Source organism: Ascaphus truei, chromosome 2, assembly GCF_040206685.1.
Source record: "Ascaphus truei isolate aAscTru1 chromosome 2, aAscTru1.hap1, whole genome shotgun sequence".
NCBI lineage: Eukaryota > Metazoa > Chordata > Amphibia > Anura > Ascaphidae > Ascaphus > Ascaphus truei.
In genome coordinates, this window is record NC_134484.1 from 429010839 (window position 1) to 429036522 (window position 25684).

Sequence of the window (25684 nt, forward strand, 5' to 3'; positions counted from 1 at the left end):
TCTGTCTCAGAAGAGAAAGGGGATGTGACTTTGTAAATGGTTGTTATAGAAACAAAAATGCTTGTTCCATTAGAATACATGTCTTTCAAAATTGTTTCCCCCCCCCCCCCCTCCCAAAAAAATAAAAATAAAAATGCTACACGTATTTTCTTATAATACAAAACAGATTTATTTTTAAAAAAATACTCATGTAGGATATTGCTTGAACGGCAGCTTTAAATATCACACCGGCTGTAGGAACCCCCAGCCCTGAAATGATCAGATCCCCTGAACAAGTCTTTGAGCAACTCTGAACAACTCTGCTCACTTCAAGGAAAATAATGTATTTACCCGAGTGAAAAAGATAATATCTCTGCTGTTTAATCTGCCGCCATTTGACGAGCACTTTTTATGTTTTGTACGGCTGGCATAAAAAGATCACACCAATAAAGTATCAAAAATGTTATCTTCAACCAAGAAATTCACTTCCAGAAATGTTGTGCAACTATTCTGTCTTTAGTGTGCTAGATTATATTTGTTTGCATAACTAAATATGTTTTGCGGACATGAATAAATATTTGAAGTTTAAAATTTTTTTTTTAAAAGAGTGCAAATATACATGCACAAAGAGATAAAATATTCTGGCATTTTAAAGGACATTTGATGGACTTTTCTTAAAATAACAAAGGGCATATCTGCACCTGAACAAACACTGCATCACAGAATAGGGTATAATTACCACACACACAAAAAAAATTAGCCATCAAACTAACATTGCAACATATGCAACATATGGTAACTGCTCTGCTTTCTAAACTACAAAGCTCCTGCGATCGTGGTGATTGGGGAGCCATTTACTCCGACGTTCCATAAAACAGGGGGATAGCTTCAAAACAAATTACAGGTGCTTGGTAAAAACAGGCTGATTGTGTCACATGATTCTCTCAGAAATTCTAATGCAAATCATTTGACCTAAAATAATGATTTGTTTCCATTCTTCAGAGGACACCAGCGATAACGTGCGTTAACGTGGCTAAGATTTAGGGAGTGTTTATCGCCAATGTCTGGGAAGAACCTTTCCCCACAATGCCCTAAAGTCGAAAAAAGATGGCTGCGTATATTGTACAAGTGTTGAGGTGTTTAAGCTGAAATAAAAGAGTATATTCAAAATCTGCACAAAGCAAAGGCAGTACTCGCACAATATTTCATTCATTCTAAAGGTTAAATGAATAAAGCTATTAAAACGTAACCCCTTAGGGTGGGGGTTCCTAACTCCAGTCCTCAAGTCCCCCCCAACAGGTCAGGTTTTAATACTATCCCCGCTTCAGCACAGATAGTTCAATCAGTGGTTCAGCCTTCGACTGAGCCACCCTTAAAACTTGACCTATTGGAGTGGAGGAGGGGGGCTTAACCACTGGAGTTGAGAGTCCCTGCCTTAGGGGACAGCAATGTGATAAAAGGGTTAATAGTGCAACCCAGGCCCGTGTGTGGTTAACATTAAAAAAAAGCGACTCAAGACCACCAATCAGTGGTGTGAGTTATAACTGTAAGTAATGTAAATATGATGAAGTGTACAGTATAGTTATGTGTAGCAAGGCTGTCCTGCCACCTTAACGTGCTCTTCACACCAAGAAAAAATCCTTGGTGGGCTGCACAGATTCCTGCATCACATCTTCTGCGCTGCGACTACTTTGCCGGACATTTACAAACCTCATCTTACACTGTAAAGCTTTTAAATGTACCGAGACACACACATTTTGGGGTCAAATGTGCAAGAATATATATCGCAGTATCCTGTGCCAGCATGGTTATTGCCACGTCTGGAAACTGGTACAGGTTGTGTTATCACTAGGAACAATAAGACTGGCTATGTGAGAGTCAGGACTGTACCTATAAGCACCCGTAGAAGGTGAAATACCACCAATGCTACAGTATACATTAGTATGGTCTATTTATAGCACTCACAAAACTTGCTGAAATTTGTAAAAAGTTGATTCGATTCTGAGCTCTTCGGGGCAGGGACTCCTTTTCCTAAATGTTACTTTTATGTCTGAAGCGCTTCTTCCCATTATGTGTTATATGTATTATTTGTTATTTATATTATTATGTCACGTGTATTACTGCGGTGAAGCGCTATGTACATTAATAGTGCTATATAAAGATATACATACATACATACATACCAAGCAACACAGGCAGTGATGCTCACACGTCTGCCATTTAATTGACAGTGAAGTTGCTTGCACACTTTATTCAGTATAGCTCACTTGTACTATATGTGTATTTCAGATTACTGTATACTGTGGATGTCAAGGTCTGGAAATGGGCAACTTACTTGTTTACCAAGTTAAAGCATTGAACCTTAAAAAAAAAAAAACAACAAAAACAGGTTATATAAAGCTTGGTAAATGTACAAGCAGTCCTTGCAATGTCACTCGTGTATTTCTAAAGCAGGACCAAGGCTAATTGAAAATATATAATTATATATGCTCAGTACATGGAATTGAATTGTAGCCATTGTGTATCAAAAATTACAACCCTGTAATTCAATAGCTCAAGAGATGTCCTTGAATATGTTTCCATCTTATATTTTGAGGTTGCTAAGGGGAACATGTAGCATTTTTTGTTATTAAAAGAAAGCAATTGGTAGCAGATGTATTAATTCAGCTAAAATATAAGAGACTTTTGTGTACCCCCTGTGTAGTATTCAAGCACAAATTGAAAAGCAATTCTCTGAAGGGCATTATGACTCAACTAATGTATTGCAGCCCAGGCAGAAATAAATTACTGTTCAAGTAACTGCTTCCACAGATTCTGAGATATTACCCCCCAAAATACAGAACATTCATATGAGGTTAAAGACCAACATCCACTATTACATCTTATAGTCCCGTTCCTTTTCAAAGTAAAATCCCTCCAAAAAGCTTTTTGGGGAAACACGAAAAATTGAAACAATTTTGAAATGACAAAATTATATATATTTTTTCTTCACAGATCAAGACAGAAATCACCACGTACACATGTAATTACTGCGGTTACATTCATTTTCATTTTAGGAATAGCAATGGCAGCAATTTTGATAGTCACAAGCTTTGGGATTCACAAGCCGGTCTCTCCAGATCAGTGTAGCACAGAAAGGAAAGGAGAAGCACATGCAACATTATTATTGAAGGCTGCACCTTACAGTATGTGTATTTCGTAACAAATCACGAGGGTATGCACCCTTTTAAATGTTTACACTTTACAATACATTACCAGCACCTCAGCACTGCAGGGACTCGCAAAGCAATTGCAACTGAATACCACAGAAGGGGTTGACTTAAACAACCAGGTCCAAAGGCCTAATATGAAGGCGTTTTACTGGATACTTCAGCGTTTATTTTTCCTCTCTCCCCATTCATTCTGTTAGCACAAGTTATACCAACGCACGAATTGGATTAGAAAATCTATTTACAACATAACAGTTCCTGGTTAGCGGGACAACAACATTATGTAGGCTACTGTCTTAAGTATGACCTACAGTTAATGTATACACTGTGTGTGTTTGAAATAATTACTCAAGTCGTGTTGCAGGTTTCTAACTGTTCCGAGTTACATACAGACGTCAAATATCCTCACCAGGAAAAAATGATCTCCCTTGTGTTATATATCCATTTCACGGAATAATTTTCCCCAGTTGCTGGGAACAGGTCCAAGGCTATTACGCACCTTTTTTCTTTTTTACACACACATCATATTTTAGAAGTCTGTGCACTATTTTGGTGGGTGGTTTGCAGTGCATGTCAGAAATGGTTTCCCTTCAATAGACGTAACAGTAAAAAAAAAATCTCCTTTTATTGTAGCTGTGGAATAACACGATGCACCGCGCTTGTAATCCCTTCAGCAGGCCAACATCTGCTCAACAAAAGTATTATCTGAAGTCTGAATGTTAATTATGTAATTTGTGCTGCCGCAATTTTCTAACACCCTATTGCAAATCTGACATCTGCTCAACGGGTATTGCAAGTTTAAATGTTTTGGTGAACTCACTGTCCCTGCTGCTAATAAAGGTCAGTTGTGTGAATGCAGCAATTCCCTCCCCTCTCTCCCCCCCAGAAGCCTATATAAACTTAACTTGTACTGTACAATGTTAGCAGCTTGCTCCCTAAGCATGTCATGTTTTATTTTTGTTTGTTTTTTTTAGTGTTAAAAAACAAATCTTGATTTGATTGAAGTTAGCCATAGTAACATTTAAAGTGCGCTGAACTCTGTGGAGAGATTCATTTTAACCTCCCGGAAACAATTCTTTTAAACGCCTATATCTGCTGAAGGGAGCATCAGGTTTTTAAAATAAAAAAACAGCGTTGGAAAGGTCAAGAAAAGTTCTCTTAAAGTAACGAAATGTCAAAAACATGGTCCGCTGCTTTAAAGAAGCAATCCCAATTGACAGATTTTGTTTTGTTTTAATACACGCAGCAGTTCCTTCCTTTACGGCAATGCATTTATCTAAGCTGCCGATCGCTCGGTTCTCCCATGAGCCATCGGTGAAGATCCTGCTTCCCGGGGCATGCGATATGGCTGCTTATTTCAAAAGAGGAAGAGCTGTGGCTTCCTAAATAGTTGTTATAGCAAGCTTAATACATTCAAAATAATAAAACATGCAAGAGAGACTGAAAAGAAAAAAAAATGCAGTAAGTATGATTACAGCTAATTTTCTTTTCTTTTTTTTTTTTAAATATAAGCCATAGATTTTGAATGAAATGCGGCTTTAAGCCTATTAAGGCAATACTTTTCAAAATCACATTTGAAAATCCAGAAAGTGGCTATAAGACACTAATTACACAACAGAAATCAACAGGGAAGAATGGATATCCATGCTTTCTGTTGTGTATTTAGTCCAAAAATACATATAGTTCACAAATGTCTGTATGTCTGTCATGCTCTCTCTCTTATAACTTTTTGTGTTTCACAGAATACTAATGTAGCCATGTGTAAAATTGGTGTACATATCTCTTTCTCATGCTGGCAGTAAACCTGGTAAGTATGCATGAATGCCAATAATCATCATGGAGATTTGCCCTCACACCCTGGTGAGGTGTCATATGTCCCATAGGAAGTGACAACATGCTGTGTGTCCACGGTTAGTGACATCAGAGATGTGCCTGTTCCTAGGTGATATAAGACACAGCACTGCCTAAAGTTAGCAGTTGAGTTCCTGTTGTTGGGCTGCCTCTGTTCAGTAAGAGGCACATGGAGGTCTGCAACATTGTTGCAGTAGTCTGATGCAGAGCTGTGAGTCTGGCAGCACAAGGCAGACAGAGAAAAGCTGTTGGAGTGTTATGTAAGAGCTATGAGACAAGGAGCAAGTCTGAGTGCAGGCTTGGGAGGAGACAGCTTATAAGACTGTGACCAGGGACCTGGCACAGGGACTATCTCCCTAAAGGGGAGATAGGGAACCCACCAATTAAGAAAAGGAGGAACCTTTCAAAGGGAAGTGCGGTGAACATGGGAGGCTGAATACACCCCATTATGGAGGGCAGCTGGCCCACCGTACTAATAAAGATGCATCTGATCAAAGACCCTCTCGTGTGTAAGTGTGGAGTCATTGCACAGAGAAAAGCACCAGAGGAGTTCCTCATCAGACTCATCCCCAAGCGGACGCCGGGATCTTGATGAGGTGGAGGCGCTGCACTGGATATAGGTAGGACTCAGCACACTACCTCAGCTGCCTGTCTGGGTTGGCAATCCCCAACACAACATCATGCGGGAGACTCAGGAGTCCTGTTGCCAACAGGTGCACCACCAGACATCACACTGTAATGGGGACTGGTTAGACCACAGGGGCCAATATGAGATTGGGTGGGTCAAGCCAGTTCAGAAACACTGTTACATTTGGAGGCGCTGCTGAGATGACCTGTCAACAGGACTGGCTTTTGCTAGGTCACTTGGAAACAGGGAGAAGTGTCTGCTGCCACTTTGTGCTGCGTTGGGACGGACCTAGGGGCAGTCAGGGGGCTGATGGAGTTTGTCAGTACGCAGGGACGACCTAGGGCCCTGAAAGGAGTTGGGGGTTTGGAGCCAGGCTATAGCTGTCCTAGTCACCGTGAGGTAGTGCTAGTTGGTAGGATGCCAAAAGGGATAGCCTGTTAACGTGGTCAGGAATCCTGGAGAGGGTCTGCGCTAGGCTGACCAAGAGCGGTAGACGCCCAAGTACTGCATGGAAGCCCCAGAGTACTCTAGCCCATTCCAGATCCCTTACCGAAGGGAGCACAGACTGGGAGGAAGGAGATACAGCAGACACTGAGAGAGTGAGCCTAGCCTGAGGTAGTGCATACATGAGTCCAGCCTACATTAGGTACACATGGTGGTGCATCAGAGAAATCTTTATTGTACCGGTGTGGTGGCTGCCCCGCAGAGAGGAGCCCCATGTACGATAACTGCTACGAGAGAATGTCGACCGCAAGAATGGAGGATCCGCGCGGTGCAGATAGTCCAAAATGGCGACCGAAGGTTGATGGGGAAAGCACACGTGGCGTGCGCCCCACTGAAGAGCAAGCTGTTGCTGACATGTCTTTTACAAGCCTGCTCTGGAGTGGAGCGAAAGCTGTGGCCGCACCGTTTTGGTCCTGCCTAGGACAACGAGGCGCCACCCTGGAGGGGAGGACAGTATTGAGGACATTGCGATTGGGACTGACAGTGCTACCCAAAATGGCGGCTCCCGCTTCCCTGGGAGACCGCGTGGGCCGATGGCAGACTATTCTGCAAATACACCAGTTGCAAAGAATTGGCCAGAAGTGGCGCCAACAGGAGAGCCCCGCCCGCAAGGGGGGTATGGCACGAAAGCTGCGGCCGCGCCTTCTTGGACAGTGACTCACTCAGCCCCGGTGCTGAGTCAACCACTTAGTCTGTGGGACCCTCCCCTAATATCAACCAGGGGGAGTGGTTTCCAATTATGCCCCGTGGGCATGAATCCAGCGGAGCAAGGAGCTGGTGAGCCGGCGGTACTGTTACAAAAAGTAGTTCCTGCTGCTGATACTGCATGCAAGAAGGAAGGGTATTTTGCACGCAAGGCAGCTGAAAGAAAACGGTTGTAATTGGCGGCAAAAGAAGGACCCCACCCTGTTGGGGATAAGGGCGCGAAAGCTGAGGCCGCGCCCTCTAGTACTGAAAGAGGTGCGGCCTCAATTAAAGGACATCCTATCCCGTTGTGGGACTCTCCCCAAATATTCACCAGGGGGAGGGGTCTCTATCTCTGCCAGGCAAGACCCGAGTTGTCTGAGGGAGGAGCTGGGTGTGAGCTTCCTGGCCCACAGTTGCGAGCTGGTGAACAGGAGAGACCATTGTGCAAAGTGTCTCCCGTAACCAGCACAACAAAGAGCGAGATAGACATTGGGGTATATCTCTATTTATTGCCAGGAGGCTCCCTGGTAGTCAAGGCGGGAGCGGACACAGCCATGCTGACGGCTGAAGCCCCGCGTGCGGCCTGCACCGAACCAGTTGAGCCCGGAGAATGGGGATCGCTCCTAGTGATCGCAACGGAGCCTAGAGAGAAAGGGGTCTATAACCGCGGTGAGAACCCGGAACCTCACTGTCGGTCCCCTGTGGAAGTGCCACTACTAGCGTCGGAGTCTGCTTCATCGGACGAGGAGCAGGCAAGCCCAACATCAGTGGTGATGCGCCTACCGGCGGACCACTACAGCGGTGCTGCAAAAGAACCAGCACTTACCTGTGTCGCAGCGGAGCGGAGTCTCGAGGTGCCGAGATCGCCTGTGCGGAGACAACCGGAGCGGCGGAGTCCCACGGCCGTGGTGACTTACAGCGCGGAAGGAGGAGAAGATTCCATCCCGAGTCGACGGAGCGGTGAGATACATCCTTACCCTCCCCAGGCGCCGGTGGTGGCAACGGCGGAGGAAGGCCTAGCCCAGGCCCGAGCGGAGCGGAGAGCAGAACCATCACTTCCGGCGGCGGATGTCGTTGTGGAGGAAGAGATCCCGCATGGGGATCCATCGCAAGATGGCGGAGTATCCGGTTCCGGTGATGACGTCATTTCCGGCGGAGGTAGCAGAACGACCAGAGAGAGAACCACAATTCCTCGGTCGATCGGGCAGTGCTTCCCGATCACCTGTGTCAACAAAGAGCTGTCAGGCTGCGAGGAGAGCTGAGACGGGTGAGGCTCAACCAGCGACACGTCCGCACAATGATACGGGACTATCCGAAGGCAGAGAGCGGGTCGGAACCCCGTGGATGCCCATTTCCTGTCCCTATGCCAACCCCATGCCCTAGCTAAAGCCCCTGTCCCTGTCACCTTTTCCTGTGGGTCCACATCCAGTTTGGGAGTGTCGGAAGGGTCCCAGGGAATCGGTGAGGAACGGACTGGGGAGAGACTGAACAGCTATGCCTCTGATGGTGGGTCGAGGGGTGGAGGGCGGTTGGGAAAAGTATCCGAGTCCCGATGGGTACCCAGTGTGGCCGTAGTTAAGTCTCAGGATAGCTCCAAACAAGAGAGGTGGTCTAGGCCTCTTTCATCAAGGACCTCTGGGGTATCTTCTTGGGGGGATACAGAAGAGGGGGACTCACTAGAGTGGGGGTCTGAGGAACGTAAGGAGACCCGATGGTGGGCTCCCTTATTTGAGGGATACGTGGGGTGGATGGACCGCACACGGTTCTTACCACAGAAAGAGGACGTAGTGGACTATTGGTGGGCGGTGGGGGAATTTACACCAGCCCAGAGAAAGAGGAAGATGCAGGAACGATGGTTTCAGATATGTCAGCATAATATAGAGCCTATGGGGCCTGGGATATTATCTGACCCCGTGGACACAGACGAGCCCCTGTCATGGGTGTTGCCAGGGAGGGCAGGGAACGCAGAGCTGACTAGGAGCAGCCGGGCCGAGAGGGCTATTATAGCCAAGTACAAACACTCGCATGGCCTGGAATACCCATACGTCCCTGAGCCCCTCCTGGAGGGAGAAATTGAGTTTAAGATGGGTTCCACTGGTGAGGATAGGGGATATGGCACTGATGAGGGGGAAGGATCAGGGGAAGAAGATTGGGATCCTGGCGGGTCACATGGGAAGTGTCACCCAGAGGGTTACAGCATGGCTGCTTTAAAACCAGTGGACATGCTGTGCGTAGGACACCTTAAGAGGGTATGGTAGTACCACTAATGGATACTCCATCAGGGAGTAATCCTGGTTGTTATCATCTAAAGTTAGGATGTATCTGTTATATGTTATAATGAGAGATATGTACTGTAATGTGTATTGTTGTGTTTTGCAGTGCTACCTGAAGGAAGGTTCCGCAAATTTAGATCCCAGCCGGGACGTTGGGTTCCACCAGGGGGAGAATGTAGCCATGTGTAAAATTGGTGTACATATCTCTTTCTCATGCTGGCAGTAAACCTGGTAAGTATGCAGGAATGCCAGTAGTCATCATGGAGGTTTGCCCTCACACCCTGGTGAGGTGTCATATGTCCCATAGGAAGTGACAACATGCTGTGTGTCCACGGTTAGTGACATCAGAGATGTGCCTGTTCCTAGGTGATATAAGACACAGCACTGCCTAAAGTTAGCAGTTGAGTTCCTGTTGTTGGGCTACCTCTGTTCAGTAAGAGGCACATGGAGGTCTGCAACATTGTTGCAGTAGTCTGATGCAGAGCTGTGAGTCTGGCAGCACAAGGCAGACAGAGAAAAGCTGTTGGAGTGTTATGTAAGAGCTATGAGACAAGGAGCAAGTCTGAGTGCAGGCTTGGGAGGAGACAGCTTATAAGACTGTGACCAGGGACCTGGCACAGGGACTATCTCCCTAAAGGGGAGATAGGGAACCCACCAATTAAGAAAAGGAGGAACCTTTCAAAGGGAAGTGCGGTGAACATGGGAGGCTGAATACACCCCATTGTGGAGGGCAGCTGGCCCACCGTACTAATAAAGATGCATTTGATCAAAGACCCTCTCGTGTGTAAGTGTGGAGTCATGGCACAGAGAGAAGCACCACAGAGGAGTTCCTCATCAGACTCATCCCCAAGCGGACGCCGGGATCCTGAAGAGGTGGAGGCGCTGCACTGGATATAGGTAGGACTCAGCACACTACCTCAGCTGCCTGTCTGGGTTGGCAATCCCCAACACAACATCATGCGGGAGACTCAGGAGTCCTGTTGCCAACAGGTGCACCACCAGACATCACACTGTAATGGGGACTGGTTAGACCACAGGGGCCAATATGAGATTGGGTGGGTCAGACCAGTTCAGAAACACCGTTACACTAATAAAACTCCCTGGGAACACTTTACAGGAGCAAATTTGGTGTTTTGAACTTCCAAAAATGTTAACCCATTAACTTCACTAATATCATTTTAGTCTCCACCTTCCCATAACTGGGCTGCATTATGCTACTTGGAAGTCTTATAAATTACCAAGCTTACACTTTTAAACAGGCACTTAAATTACTTCAACTCTACAAACAACAGGTGTTTGGTCAAAAATTCATAGCCCTTGCGATTCATTCGTGTTCCATTCCGTGTGCACAGGCTGTGCGACCATTTCCATATCTGTGCAGGCAGCCATGGGCTAAAACATACTAATTATTTTCTTGTCATTTATTTATGAAATGTGGGATCAAAGGGATCAAATCCGGGGCAGTGTTTTCTTATCTGCCTTGGCAGAAAAAGCTTTCATTCAGCAAGTACAAAATGGATTCTTCGAAAAACAGGTGATTCGCAGAGTTGACTATTAAAGGTACTTAATCAAAAATTGCAATACAAAATTGTTTATTGAAATGCTCAAAGTAGCAGGATGCACGTTGTACAGAACTGTACAACAAAGGAAAATTAAAGCTAGCCATGTAAGGCTTTGAAAATGTACAAGTATGTGTAAAGGACTTGCAGAATTTCTAAGGAAATACATTTGTATGTGTATGTAAGGCCTAATGCATATGCACATATAAGTAAGGCCTTCAGTTTCCAAATACTGTGCACATGCATGAAGTGCTGGTGCGGGTTCTCACGCCTGTTTCGACATGAATTCCCTGTGACACCTAATGGGAGAATACGCTGAAACGGTGGCGATAAATCGTACCCGCATTTGATGCATGTGCCCCCATCTATTACAAATACTTGGCCTGGTGTTTTCGCATTGTAATTCCTGTAAACATTTTTGGGGTGTTGGTTCTGGTTTTGATGGGGGAAAAAAAATACCTTCATATTTTTGGGATTATGGCAGATAATAAAATAAATACACGTGAATATACAGTAAAGCACACGCACACACCCATACACACTTCTGTTTAGATAACTTGTAAAGGAGTAAATGCAAATGTATGTCACTGGCACACAAGTTCAAGTAGATGGTGACGTAAAAGGTCAATATCATGAGCCACAATAGTGAGTGAGAGAGAGTGAGAGACTGAGTGAGAGAGAGTGAGAGACTGAGTGAGAGAGAGTGAGAGACTGAGTAAGAGAGAGTGAGAGACTGAGTGAGAGACTGAAAGAGAGAGAGAGTGAGAGAGAGAGACTGACTGAGAGAGACTGAGTGAGAAAGAGAGAGAGAGTGAGAGAGAGAGACTGACTGACTGACTTTTGGGGTGTTGGTTCTGGTTTTGATGGAGGGAAAAAAATACCTTCATATTTTTGGGATTATGGCAGATAATAAAATAAATACACGTGAATATACAGTAAAGCACACGCACACACCCATACACACTTCTGTTTAGATAACTTGTAAAGGAGTAAATGCAAATGTATGTCACTGGCACACAAGTTCAAGTAGATGGTGACGTAAAAGGTCAATATCATGAGCCACAATAGTGAGTGAGAGAGAGTGAGAGACTGAGTGAGAGAGAGTGAGAGACTGAGTGAGAGAGAGTGAGAGACTGAGTAAGAGAGAGTGAGAGACTGAGTGAGAGACTGAAAGAGAGAGAGAGTGAGAGAGAGAGACTGACTGAGAGAGACTGAGTGAGAAAGAGAGAGAGAGTGAGAGAGAGAGACTGACTGACTGACTTTTGGGGTGTTGGTTCTGGTTTTGATGGAGGGAAAAAAATACCTTCATATTTTTGGGATTATGGCAGATAATAAAATAAATACACGTGAATATACAGTAAAGCACACGCACACACCCATACACACTTCTGTTTAGATAACTTGTAAAGGAGTAAATGCAAATGTATGTCACTGGCACACAAGTTCAAGTAGATGGTGACGTAAAAGGTCAATGTCATGAGCCACAATAGGGCAAATTGGTAAATGTATAGGCATGTTGCCTGTACAAGAACTTTCATAGGAAATGATAGAGCATGCTATGTATGTTACTGGTTTAAAGTTGCTCTGGGATTTACATATGACCCAATCTGGCCCATGACCTGTAGTAGCTATATTCCCAGTCTTGCAGAGTTCAAGCTTTTCTCACAGAGAACTTTCCCAAGAAAGATTGTGCCATTTTTCATTTGGAAAGAAAGAAAAACAAAAATCTACACAGTGGAAATATGCCTTAAATAAATCTTTACATACAGATAAGATGATGAAAAAGCTACTGTGAAAATAGGTTAATGATTAAGGATCCAATTTATAACTTTTTATACTGTGAAAGAACATGCAATATTTCACTCTTGTGATTAGCATAACATCTAGCTTAACGGAGCTTTGCCTTTAAATAAATAAATAAATAAAATCCTGCTCCCCCTGGGTGGGAAGCAGGGGGTTTCTGGAGCTGACCATGTTCATTTCAGCTCCGGGGACTCCCTGCTCCCCGAGACACTAACATCCGAAGGTGATGCTGGTATCTCACTTCTGTTTAAAGGTCACATGGGCCAATAAGAAGCTGTAAGGGATGACATCACTGCTTCCGATTGGCCAGTGGGAAGAAGGACCTTAAAAACAGACATTTTCTGTGCCCAGCTGGAGCTTTTACCAGCAGCCTCTGCAGATGCAAATATTTCATGAAGCAGGGGGTCCCCGGAGATGAAATCAACACAGTTCAGCCCCCCGAGACCCCCTGCTTGAAACCCATTAAAAAAAATTAAAAAAAGAAGGAGTAACCTGAAACATTTTGCCCATGGTAAGTTTATTAAATAAAATTAACTAGCAAATGAAGAACATATTTCCAAACTAACTCTTGAGTGCACATACTGTAAGTACTGTTAATTGTATTAGGGGGACTGCATAACTATGAACTCCATCTCAAACTACGACTACCAATAAATTAGTTTAATATTTAAATATCTACTGATAAAATGTGGCCTTATCAGAAAAAACACACAATGGTCTCTAAACCACTACTTTATGACTGCACACAATACAGGCATACCCCGTTTTACATACACTCGCTTTACGTACACTCACTAGTACGCACATTTTTTTTTTTGTTGCACCTTACCCCCTGTGTACGTACGCGTGCTTCGCGAGTACGGACACCAGGGGGCGGCGTGCGCATCTCAACACTCCTGCAACCTCCTTCATGCTCGATCTCCCTGTTCCCTCTGCCCTCCGATCTGTCTCTGTTCCCCCTCCCATCTGTCTCTGTTCCCCCTCCCATCTGTCTCCGTTCCTCCTGCACCCAAGCTCCATAAATCTGCAGCTTAACCAGCAATTCTGCCCGCACTTACTGCAGCCCGTGATTCTGCTTCCTCCGATCCCCCGCTCCTCCCCCCTCCTCCCTCCTCAGAGCTCACTCCTGTCTGCTGTGAGGGGGAGGAGAAGATCGTCTGCTGCAATCTTTGCTTGTGTGTGTGTGTGTGTGTGTGTGTGTGTGTGTGTGTGTGTGTGTGTGTGTGTGTGTGTGTGTGACTGAGTGACAGTGTGTGACTGAGTGACAGTGTGTGTGTGTGTGTGTGTGTGTGTGTGTGTGTGTGTGTGTGTGTGTGTGTGTGTGTGTGTGTGTGTGTGTGTGTGTGTGTGTGTGACAATGTGTGTGTGGCTGAGTGACAATGTGTGTGTGGCTGAGTGACAATGTGTGTGTGGCTGAGTGACAATGTGTGTGTGGCTGAGTGACAGTGTGTGTGTGTGTGTGTGTGTGTGTGTGCGTGTGTGTGCGTGTGTGTGACTGAGTGACAATGTATGTGTGTGTGACTGAGTGACAATGTATGTGTGTGTGACTGAGTGACAATGTATGTGTGTGTGACTGAGTGACAGTGTGTGTGTGTGTGTGTGTGTGTGTGTGTGTGTGTGTGTGTGTGTGTGTGTGTGTGTGTGTGTGTGTGTGTGTGTGTGTGTGTGTGTGTGTGTGTGACTGAGTGAGTGTAGTCAACAAATGTTTTTATATTCATACTTTGTTCTCCTATTATATAGTCTCTTGTAATGGGGAAGCACTTTTCTGTTACTTACTGCACGTTTACAAGTATACCCATTAAACTCTTCTCTCACAGAAAAGCAGTTAAGGCATAGGAATGTCGCACTATTGATATTTTCTTCAATAATAAATTATGCATAGTCTATCAATTTATAGTTTGCAAATAGGATTACCCGTGTAAGTGCTGCACCTGTAGCAGTTTCTTCTGAAACTCATGACTAATGTCCTGTAGGCCCATTGTGCCGTTGGTTTCAATGTAGCCCAGAGATGCGCAAGTGGAAACAGGGCCAATGATGATTTAGTGGGTACTGCACTAGTGTTCTTACAGTACCTACCATTGATATGTGAGGACATCAGAGGGAGTTACCATTACTTCAACCTCACATGCAACTTCTACTCCTTCTGGTGTCAACCCCTCCAACCTCATACCAACCCCCTGCCACCCTCCTCTCTCCCTTTCTCCTGTGCCCTTTGAAATGCTTGCTCCCTTTCTAACAAGTGCCTCTCTGTCCAGGACTTCTTTCTCTCTCAATCTCTCTGCTCCTATTTGCTATAACTGAGACCTGGCTCACTCAGTCTGACTCTGCTCTGGAAGCTGCCCTCTCTTATGGTGGCCTTTTTTTCTCTCCACACTCCTCGCCCTAATGGCAGGAGTGGAAGTGTGGGGCTCCTCCCCTCCTCTCTCTGCCATTACCGAACCCTTCCTATTCCCCCCTTTTGAGGCCCACACTGTCCAGATCTTCTCTCCTCTCCCTGTCCACGTGGCGGTCAGGTATCACCCACCTCATTCCCTTTCTGCCTTTCTCTCTCACTTTGAATCCTGGCTCTCTTTCTTTCTCTCCTCAGACTCTCCTGTTCTTCTCTTTAGGGACCTCAACTGCCACATTGATGACCCCTCTCTCCCCTGGGCTGCCCGTTTTCGCTCTCTAACCTCTTCTTTTGGCTTTCAACAGTGGACTGCAGCCAGCACCCACAAGGATGGCCACTATCTAGATTTGGTTTTCACTAAAAAAAATTCTCTTTCTGATTTCTCCATTTCACTCTTTCCTCTCTATGACCATCACCTCATCTTCTCTCTCTCGCTTCTCCCCTTCTCCATCTACCCCTCGTTTCTGCAGAAACCTGAGCTCTATTAACCTACCAGCCTTTGAGTCCACTTTACGATCCTCTCTCAGTTCTGGTCCAGACCTTGACAACCTGGTCAGGAACTACAACTCTGCCTTATCCTCCTCTCTCGATCTACATGCCCCGCTTTCTCTCTGCCATCCTCGCCCTTCTAACCCCAGACCCTGGCTAAATTCCCACACGCGCATGCTGCGTTCCTCTGAACGCCTCTGGAGTAAATCTTACACTCTCGCAGACTTCCTTCACTACAAATTTATGCTATCCTGTTTCAACTCTGCACTCTCTCAAGCTAAACAAACCTACTTTTCTTCACTAATTAACACGCACAAATCTAATCCACAACAACTCTTTTCTGTCTTTGACTCTCTACTCAAACCACCCTTAGAAGCTGCCTCTTCTTCCTCCATCTCACCGAAGGACTTTGCTGACTATTTTAAGGAAAAGGTGGAATCCATACGTCAGAACATTCCTCTGTTTTCTCCTCCCATCCTACACCGCTTCCCAACTGTCCTCCTGCCTTCCTTGACTCTTTTTCGTTGTCTCAGAGGAGGATGTGTCACTGCTGATCTCATCTCCCTCTACCACTTGCCCCCATTCCCTCCCATCTCCTTAAATCTCTTGTTCCTACTATAACCCCTACGCACACACACATTTTTAACTCCTCCCTCTACTCCGTTACCTTTCCTTCAAAACATGCAACAGTTATACCATTACTCAAAAACAGGAAGCTTGACCCTACCTGTCTTTCTAACTATTGACCTGTCCCCCTCCTGCCTTTTGCCTCTCAACTCCTTGAACGTCTTGTATTCTCTCACTGGCTCCACTTTCTCAACACCCATTCACACCTAGACCCTCTATAATCTGGCTTCTGCACTGCTCACTCTACTGAAACAGCCCTCACTAAAGTAACTAATGACCTCCATGCTGCCAAATATAGAGGTCATTACACTCTGCTCATACTACTCTACCTCTCTGCAGCATGACACCATGGACCACCCTCTTCTCCATCACATTCTCCAAACTCTTGGTATTCGGAACAAAGCTCTATCCTGGATCTCCTCTTACCTTTCCCATCGTACTTTCAGTGTCTTTTCTGCTAACACCTCCTCCTCCTCTATCGATCTCTCGGTGGGGGTACCCCAGGGCTCTGTCCTGGGACCTCTTCTCTTTTTTCTGTACACATTTTCTCTAGGTGACCTAATCACATCTCTTGGGTTTAAATATCACTCAGGCCCTCATTCTAACCCGTCTCGATTACTTCAACCTCCTGCTGTCCGGCCTTCCTGCCTCCACTACAATCTATCCCAAACGCTGCTGCCAAAATCACTCTACTCTTTCCTAAATCTGTCTCAGCGTCTCCCCTGCTGAAATCACTCTCCTGGCTTCCTATCAAATCCCGCTTCTCACACTCAATTCTCCTACTCACTTTTAAAGCTTTACACTCTTATGCCCCTCCTTACATCTCAGCCCTAATTTCTCGCTATGCTCCATCCCTACTTTTGCGATCTGCTCAAGAATGTCTTCTCTATATCCCCTTTGTATCTAAAGCCCTCTCCCGCCTTAAACTTTTCTCACTGACTGCCCCCACACCTTTGGAATGCCCTTCCCCTCAATACCCGACTAGCACCCTCTCTATCCACCATTAAGACCCACCTTAAAACACACCTGCTTAAAGAAGCATATGAATAGCACTGTGGATAATACTAGACACATGATACATAAAGCTTGGCCCCCTGCAGACGCACTTACCAGAATTTCCTCATACTGTCTCTGTACGTTCTTCCTACCTACCAATTAGATTGTAAGCTCACATTTAGCAACGCCCACTAGCACTTCTTTTGACACTTATACATATATATATTATGTGGTAATGGTAGGGGTTTCTCAGAGCTTGTTGGGTATCTGTGTGTTTATGAACTGTGTGCAGCTGGTCTCAGCTGCTTTCCAAGTTGGCAGGTCAGTTTCATTTTGCCAGGTTACGACAGATCCAATGTGATCATTCTTCCTGTAATTATACAGGTTAATAAGAATTTTAACCCAGGGAGTGTTAGGACCTGCTACGGTCATGCTCTGAAAGTGGCAGCAGGCTTAAGATGCTTTGGCCAAAGGGTTAAACTAAATAACCATTTTTTCAAGAGAATATATAGGTATTGCACTGTGTATTTTTGTCACATTGGAAGTAGCTTTGGGCATCTTTGTCTGTTTTTTGTTGTATACATTTAGCCACGTCCACTAGCACTCCTTTTGACACATTATATATATATATATATATATATATATATATATATATATATATATATATATATATATAAAAATATATATATATATATTTATTCAGTGGTTGACAAATCACCCAAAAATTTACTCGCCGAACCAAAAAAATCTACTCGCCACCTAGTCCCGCCCTGCTTGGGCGGCCATGAGGTCGCCACGGGGTCAAATCCAGTCGCCCCGGGCCTGTAGGTGAATGGATTTGTCGATATATATATTGTGGTAAAGGTTGGGGTTTCTCAGAGTTTGTTGGGCACCTGTGTGTAGATTGTAATCTCCTCAGAGAAGAGACTCCGAATTGTTACTTTTATGTCTTTAGCACTTATTCCCATGATCTGTTATTTATATTATTTTTTTATTTATATGATTGTCACGTGTATTACTACTGTGAAACGCTATGTACACTAATGGCGCTATATAAATAAAGACATACAATACATACATACACTTTAAAATAAAGATAAAAGGCAGGATGTGACCAAGAAAGCAACATTATTTTTCTGGTTTGTTTAGTGACTACTTGTTTTTTACAGGTAGATACTGAAATGTTAATTAGGAGCCACCCTGGATTTTCTGTGGTTAATGGGATTTCTTCAGGACTGCTATTAAATGTTAAAATGCCGGAGATGATTGGGGATTTACTGCCCCTCAATATTCACATCCTGTAGGCGTCTGGCAAGACTTTTTTTCCAGGATAGGGAAAAATGCATTTTTAAGCAATTGAGAGGAGTCTTTTAACTTTGAAGATTTTCTGCATTTGTGTTGAAACTAGATGATGCACTGAACAAAACCAAGGCTGTGTACTCCTGAGAATCCAGTGCAAGTTCCACCTTTACATTTCAGCAATGTGCTGCATTTTAGACAGAGCTAAATCCATGTAGTGTTAAAAATGTGTTCTGCGGGATAAATTCTGAACATTAAAAAAAATATATGTAAAATGCATTTTCTATTGATCCATTCAAAAAACATTGAGACATACCAAATACATGCTAGTATGTATGTAATGTTCATTCACTGAATGCAACAATTACCTTTAATTCACTTCATGCTGCTTGGTAAAAACAGCATACATTGAAACAAATGCAAATAAGACATCAGAGAGCAAAGGTTTAATAGTTTGTAAATATGTCAATCACCCATCACAAGTAAACATGAATGACAGAAAACGCTCAGAGAATAAGCAGGCCAAATTATTTGCAAAGTAGTGGTTGCATCCTTTACTACTCCCACTGAGAAGTTATACGAGAACGGCATAATAAATGCAAGCAGGAATTACAATTAATCTGAACTGCATCATTTAACGTACTCCACATTTTTTCTGGACTGAGACAGTGCAGAGAGGCAGTTCGAAAAACACCCACTGACTTCACTGAGACTTTTGGTGCGAGCAGTCACGTTGAAGCATACTAAAATAAGGCCTTAAATAAAGAATAGACGCTTTTGATGTTAAAGTCTTCTATATTTTAAATACATGTAAATCATTACAGATTAGATATTTCAAGTAAATCAAAATAATTGTATTTAAAAAATGAAAAAGTTCAAATGAAAACATTTTTTTGCTCATTAAAATCAGAGCTGTAATTGTTTTTGCTTTGAGAAGCAAAAAAAAACCCTTACTTTTGTTATGGTACATTACAGGGAAAATTGATCTCCCTTAAACCATTGGACAGATGAAGAAGCCCGATATGAAATTAAATTATCCATAATGGACAACAGACTGAGAAACAGCAAGGCCATGGGTTGAAAGGTCATAAGCACTTGGTTATGGCACCTTGAGGACCAAGATTATCCTCTAGAGTGGATATCATTGATAAACCCCCCTACTCATGATTAGTTAATGGACATTGTAAGCACTCACCCAAGGTTGCTCAAAACTGTATGTGCGTCTGCGTTCATCTACATCATCTTCGTGTCTGGCCTGCTGGAACTCGTGTCGGAGGCGCTGTATCCGGTCATGGTTGCTTGGCGTCGATCGGTTGCTGAGATAAGGGGAAAAAAAGTAAGAGAATAAATGACGAATTCTGAAACGTGTGAGCTTGTACATGCAACTGCACAAACAGCATAAGAAATGGATACAACACGACTCGGCGACAGATTGGCTGGAGAAAGATGTGTCAGCTTTTATATTCAGTGGCTTAGAACATGACCTGTTACCGAAAGAAATTTTAAATCGAAAAAAAGTGAAATCTTATGGGTTTTTCTCTTTAAATAAATCAGTTCTGTACTATTAGATCAGGGGTGCACACACTTTTCAGTTTGCGCACCCCCCCCCTCCTTACCTGCTCTCGGCCTCCACTGCGTCATATGACATCACGTGACACGTTGCATATGACCCCGCAGCGTCATTTGATGCCGCGTTGCAGGCGATGCGTCGCAGGAGTGCCGGCTGAGAGCAGGTAAGTGAAGTTGCAGAGGCCTCACGCCTCCCCCGGCATTTAATTTAAGTGCCTCGGGGATGAGCGCGGGGCCTCTGCAACCGCTGCATCCCCCCTAGAAAATCCCGCGCCCCCCAGTATTAGCTAATAGTTACTGTTTTTGTAGTTTTTAGTTTTTATTCAACTCGTAATGCCATTTTTAATGCGTTTTAAAGAGGCAGTCCCAGCAGGTTTTCCCCCCCCCCCCCCCCTTCTTCATTTTTTTAATACAGAATTTAAGCTGAACCCCATTCATTTCCGCACGGGGGACCCCCTGCTTCAGGAGGTACTTACCACCGTAGGGGGTGCCGGTAGCCACTCTGGGGTTCACTATATGTCTGCATTTCAAAGCTGATGGGCTCTGTGGGCCAATAGGAAGCTGTGACATCACCAGGTGCGTCTTCCTATTGGCCCATGTGACGAGGAAGCTGAAAGCTGCAGAAAGCTGTAGGAGATACCAGCACACCCTTCAGGGGTCTGTATCTCCGTAAGCAGGGGGTCCCTTCAGCTGAAATTAATGGGGTTCAGTTCCGGATACCCCTCTAACTCAAACTTAATAAAAAAATGAAAAAAATGGCTGGGAATTTAGCAGGTTTTATCCCACCTCCCCAGCAGTGCACGATCTTTTTAACACTTTCCTGTTTGGGATAATTTGTTGCAAATGTTCCCAGCAGTTTGAGCTGTAAACTGTAACAATAGATAATGTTACCTTAGTAATATAAGGATATCTTGTAGCTGCTTAGTTACACTGACTGAAGTGTCCATTATGTTAGGCGCACAATCAGGATTTGCACAGATTTATAACAGGAGCACCGAACGATTGCCAGCGTAGGTAAGAAGGTAGAATTATATATTGCCACATGCTTTACATATACAAATAATCATTTTTTAAAAAGCTGGAAAGTTGGCTGCTTTAAAGGTAGCTCTATTATTCACTGCCGGATAGATGATTTCACTTACACAAATTAATTAAGCAAGCATAAATACTATATATAATTGTAAAAAGTAATAAAAGTCAGACGTGTCAGTACGTGTCCAAGGTCAGAGAGGCTAGGGCTGTGTGCATATAGGATTGTGTCAGCCACATACATGTGTATTGAAGCTCCCTTACAAGCTGTAGGAAGATCATTGATGAACACTGAAGAGTAGGGGCCCCAGAACAGAGCTCTGTGGGACAACGCAGGGGATATCCAAAGGGTTGGGGTTAGTGCCCGCGATACACGTTGGGATCTACCTGATAGGTAGGAATGAAACCAGTTTAAAGTATGCTTCCCTATTCCAGAGCACTGGAGTTTGTTAAGCAAGATAACATGATCAACAGTATCAAAAGCCTTGGCAAAATCTAGTAATATTGCACCAGTGAGTTGCCCCAGTTCCATTACACACTGGATCTCATTGCAAACTTTTAGCAGGGTAGTTACGGTGGAGTGTTTGGGGCAAAAGCCAGATTGGAATTGGCTAGGGAAATTTGTCTTGGTATAGTAATCGCTTAATTGGGAGTGAACAGATTTTTCCATGACTTTGGATAGTATTAGGAGAAGAGAGATTGGCCTGTAGTTTGAGACAGTGTTTTTGTCCCGACTTTTGGAGACTGCAACAACTCTGGCAGTTTTCCACATCTTAGGGATATGGCCTGCAGAAAGAATAGTTTATTAGAGAGGCAAGCAGTATGGCAATGGCTGGGGCACCAAGTCTTAGGAACTTAGAATGCAGTAGGTCAGGCCCACATTAGCTGCTTAGTTTTAATGAGGAGCACTTGTGTAATCTCCTCTTCAAATAATGGGAGACATTTAAAATTGTGGGCAGTGTTGGAACAGGTTGGGTCTATATGGGTACTCCCAGAATGAGGTTCATGTTTGTAGTTCGGGTTGCTTTTCGCTAATAAGTTAGTAGCACACCCCACAAAGTAATCATTGAATGCATTTGCAATGTGAGTGGGATTTGTCAGAGTAATAGCCTCCTTAATGATATGACATGGTTGTTGTTGGCTAGAAGGCTGAAATATATTGTTGATGACCTTCCAGAAGTTAGCTGGATTTGATGTATTCTGGTGAAGATTGTGCTTTTGCGTGTCTTGTTTGCTTTGAGCACATATTCCGCAGGCATCTGTAGTTATTATTATTAGTTATTAAGATCCTTGGTAGTGCCAGTTACTTTGTAGCTTTTCCACAAGGAATCCCTAAGATGGTTGAGCAATATAAGGTAAGTTGTTACCCACGGAAGGTGGGCCCCGTACTCTTATTCTGCGTAGTGGAGCATGGGTATCACAGAGTTTTAAGAACTCGGATTGGAAATAGTCGAGTGCGGAATCAGGGTCGGGAATGAAGTCGATTCTGTACCAAGGACAGCTGGTAAGATCAGCCAGAAACTGTTGTGGATTAAAGATTCTAAATGTTCTAGTGAGGAGAACTTTTAGAGCTTGATTTGGGTGATCTGATTTTCCTTACACAGTACACCATTGCCTGGTCACTGAAAATGTCAGGTAGGATGCCAAAGAATTGGATTCTGCTGGGACTAGAGGAGAGAATCCAGTCAAGCAAGGAATGCTTACGAGATGTCAGATTTGTCCGTGTGGGTTGGGAAATTATTTGCGTTGGGTTAAGTGACTTGAGTTGTATCTGGATTTTCTTGTTTTTAGGGTCGAGCCAATTGTAGTTGAAATACCCAAGAACTACAGCTTACTCTTCCCATTCAGAGAGGAAATGGAGCCAAGAAACTGGGTGATATCAGTAAGGGTCTGTAGTGGGGCCGCCACGTAAAGAGTCCGGCTATACACAACGTCACTATGCATCCTGTACAGGCCATCACTTCATATTTGCCTGTTAAAGGGTAGCTCCAATTCTGAAGTACAGAATAACTTCTGTTCAGCACTTTATAGTTAATCAGAATTATAATTGAGACAACCATACTGTGGCCTGGTTTGCAGAGTAGCGGCATATTGCGTCCAGTTGACTCTGCATGTACATATGTACACTGTTTTCTTCTTCCTTGTACTGCACCGAATACAGTAGCAGCCATGCATACTGTAGCATGAACAAGGCAAAGCAATGCTCCCCTTTAATAAAGTATTTACTTGTGATAATCAGCTATCAGGAACTTGCAGTGGCCAAGAATGAACTACAGATAATATGCACGACGATTGATGCTCAGGATTTTCTTGCTTTGATAACAAAAAATTGAACCCCAACTTGAATGTCCAAAGTTTCATTTATAAAATAACAGTAAGTGTTTAAATTCAATTGCTGAGCAAGTCTTGGGACACATTCATTTGCACTTGAAGCATTTCATAGCATGTTATTTCAGCACTGGAGTTGCAGTTCATGTTAAAATGATTTTTAATCTATATACAGTCTGTGGGGTCTGCAACACTCCCACAGCGAAGAGTTGAAGCCTATAAAGCCTCCTGTTTTTCCCCCTATAATTCCTTGGTCATTCCTAAAAACTACGGCTGAAAGCCACTGGCTTAGACAACAGTGTTAAGAGGTTAACCATTCAAAGCATTTTTTAAGTTGTATTTTCAATGTTTCTTGACTCCTTTGCATCTAAAGGATCACGCAGAGCATTGCTATGTTGGCTAAATCAGGGGGTCTCAACTCCTTTCCTCAAGCCCCCCCCCCCCAAACAGGTCATGTTTTCTGTATATCCCAGCTTCAGCACAGGTGGCTCAATCAGTCCCTGCTTCAGCACAGGTGGCTCAATCAGAGGCTCAGTCTTATTGAGCTACCTGTGCTGAAGCTGGAATATGCTGAAAACCTGACCTATGTGGGGGTGCGGGGGTGGGGTTGAGGACTGGTGTTCAGCGCCCATGGGTTAAATTACAAAAACACATTCCTGTAACATTCATCTCAGGTGCAAATGACTCACTGAAAATATTCTCTTTCACTTCTGCTCGAACTGGTAATTGAACGCAATACAAACATTTTCTTTCACGATGGTCTACACTGGCAATTAATTTAAACGGAATTAAAACTTTTTTTTCCCTGTTAAATTAATTTAATACATCTTAACCACGCTGGCATCGTTATGTGAAAGTAAGATATGAATAGAAATGTGATTATTGATCTGATAATAATGGTAATCAGTTAGTATCTTAAAAATGTTTTATTTTGTGTGTGTAGGTTCTTTCAAGCATGAGATTGCCAACATCATTTTTATTTTAATTACTATAAAAGCCAAAGGAAATTGTTTAATGTAAAAACATAAAGATGTTTTACATTACTGCTCAAAGGGGATTTAGTAGTCACGTTGCAATATTTATATCTGCGTAGCCATATATTAATTAATATAACAGCAATATGCGGCATTCACTTCTTGGATGTAAAAAACAAGAGCGTGGTTTTCTGACAGCGTTCAGTCTAATTACCTGACGGCCGTGTACACAGTTTTAAACCTTGCAATTGATTTTTTCGCAGTAGCTTTGTGTGAGTCTTGCGTTAAGTGTTACAATGAAAAAATAGTAAGACTAACCCTAAAATTGCTGAACATATATGCTACCTTTCACACAATACCTCTCTGTGGGAGCACGCTGCAGAGAAAAGTGCCAATTCTTTCCATACCAGACATCTTTGTAGGGGGCTAGATAGGACAATTGCGGGTGAATTTTTATCAGCTATCCAAACAAAGATAAGTGAGGCATCTTACCCCTAGGACTAACGTTCTCAAAAAGGCAGACATTTTTAGCGCTCGCTGTGAGGATACAAAATTGTGGCGGAGAGGGGGGGAAAAAAGGGCAATTTAGGTATTTTGAAATTAGCTATAACAAGGTATGTAATTGCTAAGCAAGTCACACTACATTTTACCCACAGTTCTCTCCATTGAAGTGGATTCAGAGATTGCCTTCAAAAAGGTATAATCTTCTGTAATCATTTTTGGTGTTCAAAGCAATTACATCTCAATAGGATGCAGAGGAACAATGACATTCAGTGCTAAAGGACTGACCTTTCTAGCAGGCTGTGTTTGACCAGGTGGGCAAAAGGTAGAGGAAAGCATTTCCAGGAGGGAAGGTGTTAACAGAAACAACCTTCAGGAGCTTTGCGTAAAAAGAAAGCAAAAGGAGAAAAATAAAGGCAATTTCGGAACAAAATGAGTGTTTTTGTCATCTTGCATCTCAATGCTCTATCCTCCATTGCTATCCTGTTTGCCAACTGGGGCGTGTGAAAACGGGGCGTTGCACGATGCACACACTGTCCTGTATATACTGTGCAGTACCGCATCCAATCCTACAGCACGCAGCATCATTGCTCTACCTCTAACTATTCCTAAACAATTCAGCCACGGCTTAAGTGCTGAAACTTAGCTGCGCTAACAATATGCGGTAGATCTAAAAAAACAAAAATCCTTGTTATTGACACAGCTGCATGGCACAATGAGCTTAGCACAATGATATAGTGCAACCCCCCCCCCCCCTTTATTTTATTTCTTTTCTCCCTTCGTAAGTGTCTCTTGTTACAGTAATAAATGATTTCTGCACAGTGCACAGTGCACAGTATGTAACCGTGTCTCCTGCTCTGAAGGGGGTAATTATTATTATTATTAACCCATTCACTGATATGTTAGTTGATAAAGAGCAATTTATTCACAACAACCTATGACAGCAGGGGTGGCCACCTTCAGGCCTCTATAACAGGGGTTCAGTGCAAA

At 43.7% G+C, this 25684-nt stretch overlaps 1 protein-coding gene across 9 annotated transcripts in view; it reads right to left on the reverse strand.

The window, feature by feature from the left end:
* The window catches only part of PARD3 (par-3 family cell polarity regulator), a 609688-nt gene that overhangs the window by 12721 nt on the left and 571283 nt on the right, over nucleotides 1-25684 (reverse strand). For 8 of the 9 annotated variants that reach the window (XM_075587739.1, XM_075587740.1, XM_075587743.1 and 5 more), the window contains one exon: nucleotides 19489-19609. In XM_075587739.1, the coding sequence (XP_075443854.1) occupies nucleotides 19489-19609 (121 nt within the window). Of the gene's footprint in view, nucleotides 1-19488; nucleotides 19610-25684 lie in introns of those variants that run through there. The other variant, XM_075587744.1, reaches the window with a different exon arrangement.